General features: G+C 38.2%; 2 protein-coding genes across 2 annotated transcripts; one reads left to right on the top strand and one right to left on the bottom strand.

The window, feature by feature from the left end:
- Nucleotides 1-4,330: 4,330 nt before the first annotated feature.
- LOC103971643 (uncharacterized) lies at nt 4,331-7,216 on the top strand. The gene is made up of 5 exons (XM_009385710.3): nt 4,331-4,636; nt 4,708-4,797; nt 4,883-5,044; nt 5,157-5,227; nt 6,660-7,216. Exons 1-5 carry the CDS (start codon nt 4,385-4,387, stop codon nt 6,931-6,933), a joined length of 849 nt encoding a protein of 282 aa, XP_009383985.2. The 5' UTR covers nt 4,331-4,384; the 3' UTR covers nt 6,934-7,216.
- A 589-nt stretch (nt 7,217-7,805) lies between these two features.
- Nucleotides 7,806-12,256, bottom strand: LOC103971642 (proteasome subunit beta type-1). Its single transcript, XM_009385709.3, has 7 exons — nt 12,097-12,256; nt 11,909-12,016; nt 11,719-11,800; nt 8,591-8,720; nt 8,352-8,494; nt 8,178-8,264; nt 7,806-8,067 (listed from the first exon to the last, which is right to left on the bottom strand). The coding sequence occupies exons 1-7, from the start codon at nt 12,135-12,137 to the stop codon at nt 7,993-7,995; spliced, it is 666 nt and encodes a 221-aa protein (XP_009383984.1). The 5' UTR covers nt 12,138-12,256; the 3' UTR covers nt 7,806-7,992.
- Nucleotides 12,257-12,479: the final 223 nt, after the last annotated feature.

The following is a 12,479-nucleotide window of genomic DNA, read 5'->3' as shown; positions in this document are numbered from 1 at the left end:
CCCCGATGATAGAGGTTGAGGATATTGACTATGACAGCTTGCTCGACCACTATAGCTCCCGAGCTAACGCTAACCAGGACTTCGGAGATACGTGTCATCATTCATATGATTGGCTTGCAATGCACATATAATTAGAAAAATCCATTATAGTGGAGGTGCAAAGCTAAATGCACTTGAGATGAATAAGTCGGGAAAATCTGACCTATACTAAAATAAATTTGCTATGACGGAGATGCAAGACAAAATACGCTTGAGGCACATAAGTCGGGAAAACCCAATCCATTCCAAGATAAATCTACTACAGTGGAGGTGTAAGGTCAAATGCGCTCAGGACACGTAAATCGAGAAAACTCAACCTATTGTAAGATAAATCTACTACAACAAAACCTGACCAGCATGAAGAGAACTCCATTGTGACGGAGGCACAATGCCAAGTGTGCTTGAAACACGTAGTCTGAAAAACCTAACTTACACTAAGATAAATCTGCTATGACGGAGGCGTAGAGCTAATTGCGCCCGAGATGTACAAGTCGAGAAAAATTGACCCGCGCTAAAATAAATATGTTATGATTGAGACACAAAGCCAAATGCACTTGAGATGTGTAAGTTCAAAAAATTTAACCTATGCCAAGATAAATCCTCTATGATGGAGGTGCAAGACCTGTTGGGAAATCTAGGGACGACATCACATGAGCAGCGGAAGAATAGAAAACAAAAACCCTAAATGTTCCAAAAAAGATGTTTGTCATCGTGCAAAGATTGGTGCGTAAAATCGGCAAAACTTAATCCACGTGTGAGATAGTGTTTTACGTAGGGAGATCGTATATCCCTAAAATCTTACAGATTTGTGGGAGATGATGAAGGAGGTCAAGTGTCCTTCTCTCTAGTGGTAATCCATACAGCAGGACTGCAACGACGCTCCTTAAATCTCCATGTCTGCTATATGAGGAGAAGAAAGGGAGAAGAGAATAGGAGGTGGTAATCTAGAAGCCCCCGCCTATGGGCCTTTAGTTCTCTCTTATTTATAGAGGCCTCCAGTTAACTTAACCCTAATGGATCTTACCCTATTAGGTATTGGATCTCCATCAAATTACCCAAGCCTCTTAGAATAGTGGGTCTCTACCTAATAATCTCTTATTAGCTCTTATTGGATCTCATTCATGGATCTAATAATTCAAGGACTTATTGGATATCCAATAAAATAGGGGTTCCGATGGATATCTCATATATGAACCTCTACTCGTTGCAACGCCTGCCATATGTGTGTGACCTTCTATGCCCAATATCGAGCTGGCCATGAGTCATACCCATCAGAACTCCTTCTAACTTAGTGAATTATTATCTCCATAACAATTCACTCGTCTCATTGACTACGGATGTACTAAGCTACTAAGCCACAGTCCTCAAATGATACAGGGGAATCCAATCCTTTGGACCTATCTATCCCCAGTTACCATATACATATAGTCCCCCATCTATCTAATATCCCATAAACTATATACCAGCTATGGTGTTATCAAGCTCATATGGTTTCTCATCAAGTCTCGCTCTAATCAGATTCTCTTGAAAAAATCTTTCTCTCTCAATCTGAACGACCTTAGCTAAGAATTTATCTGAGTAAGAATATACATGATATTCCTCTCATAATACCGAGAGTGGATGATCCTCTATCGACACTCAATAGCCCTCGTAAGTTTGGCTGCCACTCATAATAACCGGTTGTACTAGATTTGAAACTTACAAACCTATAGGTATGGTATCAAAGAGTGAAGTACTCATATAGTACATCTTTGGTATCTCAAATCTAAAGATCAGATACACTACTAGACTACAGAATTACTGTCTGACAATCAGTGATCATCAACCATCCAGCATTCCATAAGTGGATCAATTAGTGAACTCATTCTCCAATAAGCTCATGCATCGTATCCTTAGTGTCCTCACACGAGTAGCTATGAGATCAACTGCCTTTATTATATGGACGAGTATACAGCACATCAATCTGTCCGGTTATCTCGATGTCCCTCTCGAGTAACCTATGACCAAGATTATTTAGGGTCTATATTTAAAGGTGAATCAGTCTCATTATCATGATCTCATCACCATTTGATTCTTATTGCACAGATCCATGGATATCACAATATATTTATGCATGCAACAAGCAATACAAAGTGATAAAAATGCCAAATAATATAATAAGGGAAAATAATGTGTATCATGTCACATGTGCCATCACTCACTTGATTGGATTGTAGGGCACCTATGACTAGCAAGGCCAAATACGCCTGAGATACATAAGTAAAGAAAACCTGACTCACGATAAGATAAATCCGTTATGATGGAAGCTTAAGGCTAAATCTACTCGAGACACACAAGTCAAGAAACCTCGACTCACGTGAGGAAAAATATGCTATAGCATAGGCGTAAGGCCAAATGTGCCCGAGATACATACGTCGAGAAAATCTGACCTGCACCAAGATATATGTGCTACGATGAAGGTGCAAGGCCAAATACGCTTGAGATATGTAAATCGAGAAAACTCGACCCATGTGAAGAAAAATCCAATATAGCGGAGACACAATGTCAAATGTGCTTGAGATGCATAAGTCAGGAAAACTCGACCTGTGCCAAGATAAATATACTATAGTGAAGATGCAAGGTCAAATGCGTATAAGACACGTAAGTTAGGAAAACCCAACCCACGATAAGATAAATATGCTATGGTGAAGATGCAAGGCCAAATACACTTAAGAGTTGAGATACGTAAGTCAAAAAACTCAACTCGCATGATGAGAAATCTATTATTGAGGAGGTGCAAGACCAAATGCGCCCAAGACATGTGAGTTGAGAAAACTCGACCTGTATCAAGATAAATCTACTACGACAGAGAGGTAAAGTCAAATGTGCTTGAGACACATAAGTTAGGAAAATCCAACCCACATGAATAGAAATCCTCTACGATGGAAGCGCAAGGCGAAATGCGCCTAAGATGCTTGAGTTGGGAAAACTAGACCTACTTAATAATAAATTCGTTATGGGGGAGGGGCAAAGCCAAATGTACCCAAGATGCGTAAGTTGGGAAAACCTGACCGGTATGAAGATAAATCTGTTATGACAAAGGCGCAAAGTTGAATATGCTTGAGACGTGTAAGTCCTAACTCACGCCAAGATAAATTCGCTACAACGAAGGCACAAGGCCAAATGTGCCCGAGATGCATTAGTTAGGAAAACTTGACTTATGTTAAGAGAAATCTGCTACGATAGAAACACAGGGCTAATGTGCCCAAAACACCTAAATTGGGAAAATCGACCTGTAAGACGAGATCTTAAATACTCTCATATAAGACGAACTAACCGACATACTTACGAGAGGAGACAAATGATTAAGAATATATTATCAGCTAACATGTGATTGCTATGTGAGATCAAGTCACCCTCCACCCATCTGCCTACATGGACGAAAATTCAAAGCAAAGAAACACAAGCCTCTTTCTTGCCCATTATGACAAGAAAGACAATCACAAGCTTCCTTCTCATCTATTATAACGAGGAAGACAATCATAAACTTACTTCTTATTCTCTAAGGTATAACATCACATCTTAAACCCAATACAAGTGACTTGTTTTAAACTATTCAAACTCATATTTGGGGACCTCAAATTACTAACTCGGATCGGGTTAAGAAACCCCTCCCAACCTTGGTATTCGTGTAGGTGACACCTTAAGGATACAATATTTTCACCTTTCAAACATAATATTTCCATATTAAAAATATATTATTTTATATCTCGAATATTCTTATTTACAAGAGTCTACATCATGTCAGATTGATCAAAATATCAATAACATTTTTCCCCAATAAGAAAGATAAAAAATGTAATACTAAAAAAATATTATTATTATTATTATAAAAATAAAATGATTTATTTATTTCTCGCCCATTAAAGTTGGATCAAAACCATATATAAAAATATTTGAAGCTTCTCTTAGCCAAATTATGAGTCGATATATGACTCTCTCGGGATGTAACTAAAACTAATTATATTCACTGTTTGGGTTAATTATTATTTAAGTTCAAATAATGTGATGAAAGGATTTAGAAAATCGATGTCTTGTTATCCCCAAATCGTCCATGGTGACCTGTCTTTAAAACCATGAGTCCGAATCAAAAAGTACAGCTGTCGCACCTTCGACGGCGCCGTGAGCTCAGTGGCTGAGCCAGGACCCAATCTAAGCGTGTCCGTTCGCCGTCTCCTGACCAACCGTTCGATTTAGATCCAACGGATGAGGAGGTCATCACTACTTCAGATATCTCTCTCTCTCTCCCCGTCCCGTACCAAAGGCCTAAACCCTCTCGCTGCTTTCCTCTCCTCGCTCTCCAACGATGGCGGAGAGAAAGGGGAAGCCCGTGAAGGCGGAAGCGGATGAGGAATACGACGAGGACGACGTTCCCCTCTCCGTCGTCTCCAAGGCGAAAGCCGCGAAGAAAGAAGATCCGGGCAATGGCGAAGACGACGAGGACGAGGACGAGGAAGACAACCTGCCCCTCTCCCTCTCCAAATCCAAGTTCAAGAAATCCAAAAGCCCCTCTTCTAAGGTCAAAAAAGAAGAAGAGGACGGAGACCAGGATCAAAATGTAATTTTTCTGCAGAAAGAGCTTTTCTTTAGCTGTTCTATAGGTGCTTATGGGGTGAAATGTGTTTGAAGGTCAAGAAGAGGGAAGAGGGGAAGAGCAGTGGGAAGCCCTCCAAAACAAAGAAAAGAGAAGCGGATGATTCAGAAGATGAGGATTTCAAGGTTTTCGGCTTTTATTCCGGTGCGTTTCGGTTTTGGCTTTCTTTGGCTGTGGATTTGATTTGGGTTCTTCTTCTTCTTGTTGAAGGACAAGAAGAAACAGATGAAGAAGAAGAAGAAGAGGATTGGGGAGGAGAAGGTGATCGGGAAGACGGGTAAGGCTTCCGTTGCTGCTGTTGCTGCCGGGAAGGTAAAGAGGGAGAAAAAGGTTTATGATTTGCCGGGGCAGAAACACGACCCACCGGAGGAAGTATGTTCTTCTTCTCCCTAGAAAGAAGCACTCTGAACGCTCTTCCGCATACTTATGTTAGGTTTTCTGGTTGAGGATAATTTTGCTTGTTGCATCTCTTTTGATGTTTCAGAGAGATCCATTGAGGATTTTCTATGAGACGCTCTACGATCAGGTTCCAGAGAGCGAAATGGCTGCATTCTGGTGTTCTTCCTCTTCTTTTTCTCTTGCATAAAACAGTGCTTTTTTCTTTTTTTCTTTAGCTATATGAAGATATAAGGAATTTACTATTTGTTTTATGATTTTATTGATACTACAAATGAATGTTAAACCTAATGTATTTGATCTCATATTGATAAAAACACATGCTTATTGCATCTTAAGCTTTCTCATCTTTCCGAACAAATTTTATACTCTGGTTTGCTGTTGTTGTAGTCTTATAGGTGAAACTTGCTAGCTTTACAATACTAACATCCTCCTTCTGTTGCCATGTTCTGCCCATGACTCTGATGCCGCATGCGTACTGGTCTGATAAAATTTCGGTATGAGCATTAAGACAACTCTGATGCAGCATGTCGTGTTGGTTATTGGTTTGATAAAATTTTGGTATGAGCATTAATACCTGACCTTAGTTTAAGGTGATATGCATCTTTTAAACGATAGCTATAGATGTGCTGATGCATTGAGGTGAAGCAATTAGGATTAGTTGTTTCAGAAGAGGTAGAGAAGGATCTAAGTTCATTTTATCAGAAACAATAAAACAAAAGTTTGATGTCTCTTAGTCTAGCTAACAATTTTGCTCTCATCAAAGCTCAATGGCTGCAAAAGATCCATAGTATTGTCTTAGTTGTTTACATTTTTATGTTCAGAATATTCTTCTTAAGCTAAGTTAATTGCTGAAGAAATATGTGATCATTGTATGTTATGATAAGTATCTGTCTATCTATCGAGTTAGATTCTGAAGTAGTGATTGTTCTAATTACATGCAGTTTTACTTTTTTTTCCTGGAATGCATTTATTTATAGACCCCTCCTATTGCTTCCTTCATATGAATTGATGGAACAGCAGGATGAATATCCATTGATGATTCATACTTAGAGCTTGAATTGTGTAAGATGATTTGTCTTTCCCCCTTGTCATATTTTTTTTGGGGCTCATTTTACCTATGACATGCTACTATTTTTGTAGCTATTGGATATTTAACACTAGGAGTTCTTTGTATCATCTGTGCTAGAATTGATGATTATTTGTAAATGAATGTTATTAGATTACAGAGTGATGTATGAATTTGAGCATTCTGGCACCAAACCCAAATGTTCTTAAGAGGCTCGCCAGCGTAACTACCGAGTTCTTGTCTTCATAACTATTATAAGCATAGTAATTTCAGAAGGAAAAATTATGAACTACTGTGACAGTTTGCACTTTTCTTCATGCTTACATACTAATGCGGTCATTGCTATAGTTGACCATCTCGCTTATGGTTGCTGATACCATAATGAAAAAGAAAAAACCTGTCAATGGTTGCATTGTCTCCAAATCTTTGGTGGCTAACATGGCATTTGGCTTATGCTTCCTTTGGTCATGTTACTGGCTAAAATATTCTGCTTATTGACTTAAATGTTGCCTTTTTTCCTAGGATGATGGAATGGGGTTTGCTTCCATTAAATGAAGCTAAGAAGGTCCATGAGAAGAAGCTAAAGAAGGCCCAGCAACAGAAGCTCAGCTCGCCGGTGAAGGTAGCTTCTGTCAAGAAAACATCGATCGCCACAGTTAAGAAAGTTCCAAAAACAATCTCCAAAACTGTGACTAAGATCCCTAAGAAGCAGAAGGCTAGTGATTCAGAAGCAGACGACGACGACGACGATTTCATTATGCCAAAAAAGATTAACAAACAGAAGGTTTCCAGCTGACCCAGAACATCACTTGCAGTGCTTTGGTAGTTCCATTTATTTGCTTGCAGTTCCTCATGCTGGTAAGCAGAGGTGAACACTAATCTTGCTGGAAAGGTGTAGAAAGAGGGTTGCTACTAACCAGTACTGCATTGGTACTTATTGGACCGAGTAGATTTACACTCGAAACATGCCCTTGTCATGAAATCATGGGAAATGTTTAGCTATATGGAGACTGATGGCAACATTTTATGAAGTTCAGTGGTTTTATTGACATATAAAATCGACTTTTTATTGGAAAGTATTTTCGAGACTTGTAAGAATGAGCCTCGATGCAATGGCAAGATTGTTTGATTTACGATCTGTGTGATAAGATATATAAAACTAGTTTATCTACTACAAATAACTTGGAGACCGTAATAGTAAGTGATTAAGAAAATATCAAGCGAACAGGGAATGACTTGAAGGATATCTTCCATTTAGTGATTTGTTTTATCGTTTTCGAGCTATTGGGCCACTTGTTGAACTCCAATTGATGAAAAATATTTTTCGAATCAAGTACTAACAACTAACATGTCTCTACTTGTCTGAAGGATCTTAATATTTGCAAGACTATATGCACTATATTAAAGTTTATGTAAAAACCTCAAATTGCATATGCATCAGTCACTGATTTCACATTTGTCCCTATGCATTTAAATTTAGCATATATATAGTTTATCATGAGATAATCTTGAGATGTGATTCCCAGAATTACGTGTAAGATTGCATTCTAATATTTCTGTATCCTGGTCTTTCATTGTTATCCATCATCCTAACACTTCTTCCTTTCTTCGATCATAAAACAACTTTTCTTTGATCATCAAGTTAAAAGTCATGCCCAGGCAAAATCAGAAGAAAAAAAAATTCTAATGAAAATAACCAATAATCTTTGAATCCACAAAGACATCCAAGTTTCCAGTTCTGGAAGCAAAAAAACACAACACACTGGTTTCCAAGTAGAGTCGAAAGCTAAGCGAAGATTAGCTATAAATCCCACAGTGCACAAAATGTTCGAGCTCCCCTTTCCCAATCCGGTGGTCAGTCCTTCCTCAGCTCCATTAACTCTTGTCGGATGCCCGAAGCATTTATAACAACAATTTCTACTTTATCTCCCTGCAAAAGTACCATCAAGGAAAAAAAGAATGACACTGGGATGGATATGTTGGACCTGTAATTGCTAGGGAAACAAACTCATGACCATATCGAGTTGAAAAAATACATACAGTATATATATCCCTTTCAGTTGCTGATGCGAACACATCCTTCACCAAATCAACTGCCTCTGATTCCAACAAAGGTGTGACTGCATCCTGCTCAATTATGCAATGGTTATACTGCTAATGAGGATTCTTGTAATGACACCTCTAAAAAAATTTTATCAAGCAAAATGGGTAGACCTTGGCAGGCAATAATAGAGGACTGGGAGATTTGAGCTGGTTGTCTAAAACAGGTATGATGAGTCCTGCACCGGTGCCTTGGGCACTGTACCCAACTCTCTCATATGATCCAACAGCATCATATGTGAAAACACAACCCTTTCCTGAACCAAAAATCAGTCCAATGATCACATTCTAATATGTTCAAGTACATTTGATAAGAGCTGTAGTTTGGGCTATGCATCCATGAGAATTCGTACCATCACTGTCGAGTCCACCTAGGATGTTGAAAGTGTAGTACGGGAAGAATCGCTTGTAGTAAAGTGTATTGGACAGGAGCTGAGCCATGGCAGGGCAGCTCATCTGTTTGTTGTGCTGATGTTGATAGATCTGCAGCATTAGAAACATCAGCAAGTAATTCTATCGATCACGCTGTGGAAACATATTATATTCCCAACTAATTCTAATACAGAAATTTTCTAGCCAGAGATGCCATCATACAAAAGAATTGTATACTGGTGTGGGTAAACACATATTTCCACACATTAAGAAGGTAATTTGACAGTTTAACCTTATACCATATATGATAGTCCAAAATCAATTCCTTGTTTAGAGTGTTATAACATACTTTTTTCTGACCTTCACCTTTCAAAACACCACACCATTTTAAAAAAATATTAGGCGGATGATGTGAATTCAAACTGCAACCACTGTCCTATTTACAAATTTCTGGGGTTCACGTCCTTTTTCCATGTATATATTAACTCGTGCAGTACTTTGGTAAAAGAAAATATGTTTTGGAATCTTTGCCTATTTCATCTTTCTCCTGACAAATACAATCCTAATCATACTTAGCCTCAATTATCTTGATTAAATAGCATCAGATATCAGAATTCATTAGAATGTGATTTCAAAGTTCTCAAACAAACACAAAAGATCACTCATATCAGCAATGATGAAGTTTTTGCTGCTGTTAACAATTTAAGTCCTCCAAAGTATGCTCAGTCACTCACTATAGCTTTAAGTGTGTTGTCTTCCTTTCTATTTTACTGCAACAAACTGTACATGACCCACGAACTCCTATGATTTCAAGTAATAAGATGTGTGGTCATTTAAGTCAAAACAAGACTACCTCAAAGCTACCATGGGAAGGACAGAGCCATCATACCAACTTAACTCACGAATTATACGTGTTGAAGTCCACCCTGCATCTTCAGGGGAAGCATTTAGATGGCATATACCTAAAGGTGAAGGCATCTTTACTATTATAATGTAAGAGAAAGCACTGCACATCTCAAATGTTGATGACACCCACCATCTTACACTCAGCCAATAGAACAGGAGAGATATGGCCTATACTTTATCTCAATAACTAACAGCCTACTTTCACCATAAAACTTATAGACCACGCTTGTCTCAAGAGTGTAATAATTTAAATAAAGAATCACAGAGATGCCTGTAGAACAGGTCCAAAATATTGATTACCACTAAAGATTATTATGCATTGAGAGGTTAAGGATTTCCATACTTATGAACTAAACTACACCACACTGTTATTGCATATTCAGAATCTAATTGGAGACACACAGTTTAAAGCCTGCAGCTGTGCAATAACCAACATCAAAATTACTAGCTTGTTACAATTAGTTCCGGTGTGAAAGTTAATGTTATTTTGCCCTATAGAGACTTGAAGACCAATAGTTGAAAAAACATGAGATCATTAAATATCCCGGCAATATAAATTAAGATGTTAGGTACATCATTGTCTAGAACTTATGTATTTATGATCCACAATCAAGAAACAATATTCGTAATGAGTTTTCAATTTCATGTCCAGATTTCCAAGAATCACAAGAAAATTTGACAATCTTCAAGTTGACTTTATTATTTCAAATAATGAAAGGATTTATGCTTGATAATTTTGGATTTGGATTATAATATATGAAATTCCTGGTATCCATAACTATCTGAATGTGCACATGTAGTGTTCTAGTGTAAAACTTATAGAGATGCATCATGTGGTTAGAGTTATGTCTAAAAATGTCACAAGAAGGTTATCCAGTTAGTTTCCTGGCACAAAATAAAAGATCAATACAGAAGGAAATATGTTCCATTCAACATACAAGAACCTTCCAAGAATGGACACGTTATCAAGGGAATAACAATATAGAGAAGTACATCGGGAAAAATCATTTAGATGATAGCTTAGCAGGAGTTTGTATGTTTTTAATAAGTGATGATGGAAAATCTAACCAGAAAAATTAATGCAAAATTAATGCACTTAAACCTGTATAACATACAACCCTGTGCATATCCTGGATGATAAAAAAACGGTAAAAGATTTTGGTTATGACAATAATGTATGTTATAGAAAAGAAGTTTTTCCTAATTATGGTATATGTCATGTATATACAAAGTTTGAACTTTGAAACAAGTTGATCAATCTTCTCTAATATTCAACTCTTCCACTATAACTACAGATCTTGCTACAATTCTAGATCTTCTATTTGTGTTAAAAAATACTAGACATAAATCAAAGTTCTAGAATATGTCTTATCAGCTGGTTGGCAACCATCTAAGAGCATGTGCAATGCATTGTATTGGATTTGATCATTGAGGATATATCCATACGAAATTACTACTTAGTATTGTGTCCCTAGTAGTTTCTTTTGTATCATCAGCAAATCTGGGTGTAATCCAATAATAGATAGGAAGGATAATAAGATGCCAGTTTTTAAAATTCCTGTCTCACTTACTCATTCTTAGTCTTTTTTCTACTATTTCCACTTTGATCATGTAATTTTCTTAATACTTGTTGTAATAGCAGCTATTTATACAAACAAGTAATTGCTTTTCTTATTTTTGAGGTCCAACAAAGGTTATTTAAATCTTACCTTCTTTTTGGATGAAACTCTGACTATGCTCGAAGATGAGCATCTACTATATGTTAGGGTGGTAGTTATATTAGTTAGTAGCTTCCCATTTGATGAAAAACTTCCACAGAATACTGTGAAGCAAACTTAGTTGAAGGCTTCATTCTTTTTAGTCCTCCCCCCTTTTCTGTCTTGTTTGCTTACTTTCATACTTCCAGTTCTCTATTTGCAGCTGTTTGAAAACGTAATACTGAAAGTTTAAGTTCAGTTTTGATCTAAAGATTCTTTTGCAGCAATGGACTTGTTAAAGACTATAAATTGCTTCTATGATTGAGGTAATTGATTAAAGATCTGAGATAACACAAGTCATTTGTTGAACGCGGTTTCCTTATCGACAAGCATGAGCACCAAAACACAATAAGTACACAAATTAGAAATATAGCACCAAAGGAACATGGACATACACATGATCTAACTATCAAATGGAACGATGTAATAAAAAATCGCTGTTTTACCAAGTGCCTCGCCGCCAAGTTCTTCTGCAAAGCCTTCAGATCACCCTGGAAGCCCGACGACGCCATCACGCACTTGTCCGCTCTGCACCCCCAACGAACAGACAAAACAACAAACAGCTTATAAGCATGGATTCAGATCCCAGGCCGGGAACTCCAACAACCGAAGGTAACACAGGGCATTCCACCGTACAGCTTGCAGATCTTGGAGTAGTCGCGGGTGTAGATGCTGTATCCGACGGAGAGCCTGGTGTCGGCGGCGATGACGCAGTAGTCCGATCCCGCGATCGCGACGCACGTCCTTGAGCAAAAGGAAACGAGAGATTAGAACATACATGTTAGGGATTTCAAAGGAGGTGGAGACCGGGAGGCGGTGCGCACCCTCCGTTGTTCTCGTATACCCAATCGCGGCGGAGAGCCATGTCGCCGTTGATGAGAGAGAGAGATAGAGAGAGACAGAGAGAGGGGAAGCCTTTTGGTCTCGGTTTCTTTCTCCTCAAGACAGGAGATTGCAGTACGCCGCTGTGGTTTCGGGCTAGGCCGAGAAAAGCCGGTCGTGGCCGCACCGAACCGGGTCGGTCCAGGTCAGAGTCGATTCGGCTGGTTGGATTAACCCGGCTTAATTTAGAAGGATTTTTTGTTATTCCAAGCAATTTTGAGTATATACATTTTGTTTCATTTAATCTCTCACGATTCATTAAGACTCGTCATAATTCCTCACTGTACCGATGTTGGATACCATTTGTCACCACTCAATCTAATGA

The sequence above is a fragment of the Musa acuminata genome, chromosome BXJ3-11, assembly GCF_036884655.1.
Source record: "Musa acuminata AAA Group cultivar baxijiao chromosome BXJ3-11, Cavendish_Baxijiao_AAA, whole genome shotgun sequence".
Classification (NCBI taxonomy): Eukaryota; Viridiplantae; Streptophyta; class Magnoliopsida; order Zingiberales; family Musaceae; genus Musa; species Musa acuminata.
The sequence above is the reverse complement of the archived record's forward strand: the minus strand, read 5'-3'. Positions and strand labels throughout refer to the sequence as shown.

What these genes read in the sequence shown, in the direction of transcription:
- LOC103971642 (XM_009385709.3), bottom strand. Translation starts at nt 12,137, where the DNA reads ATGGCTCTCCGCCGCGATTGGGTATACGAGAACAACGGAGG. An exon ending in GTATACGAGAACAACGGAGG is followed by an intron (nt 12,017 to 12,096) that starts GTGCGCACCGCC and finishes CTTTTGCTCAAG; the next exon opens with GACGTGCGTCGCGATCGCGG. An exon ending in ACTTGGCGGCGAGGCACTTG is followed by an intron (nt 8,721 to 11,718) that starts GTAAAACAGCGA and finishes CTAATGCTGCAG; the next exon opens with ATCTATCAACATCAGCACAA.
- LOC103971643 (XM_009385710.3), top strand. Translation starts at nt 4,385, where the DNA reads ATGGCGGAGAGAAAGGGGAAGCCCGTGAAGGCGGAAGCGGATGAGGAA. An exon ending in CAGAAGATGAGGATTTCAAG is followed by an intron (nt 4,798 to 4,882) that starts GTTTTCGGCTTT and finishes TTCTTGTTGAAG; the next exon opens with GACAAGAAGAAACAGATGAA. An exon ending in AGCGAAATGGCTGCATTCTG is followed by an intron (nt 5,228 to 6,659) that starts GTGTTCTTCCTC and finishes CTTTTTTCCTAG; the next exon opens with GATGATGGAATGGGGTTTGC.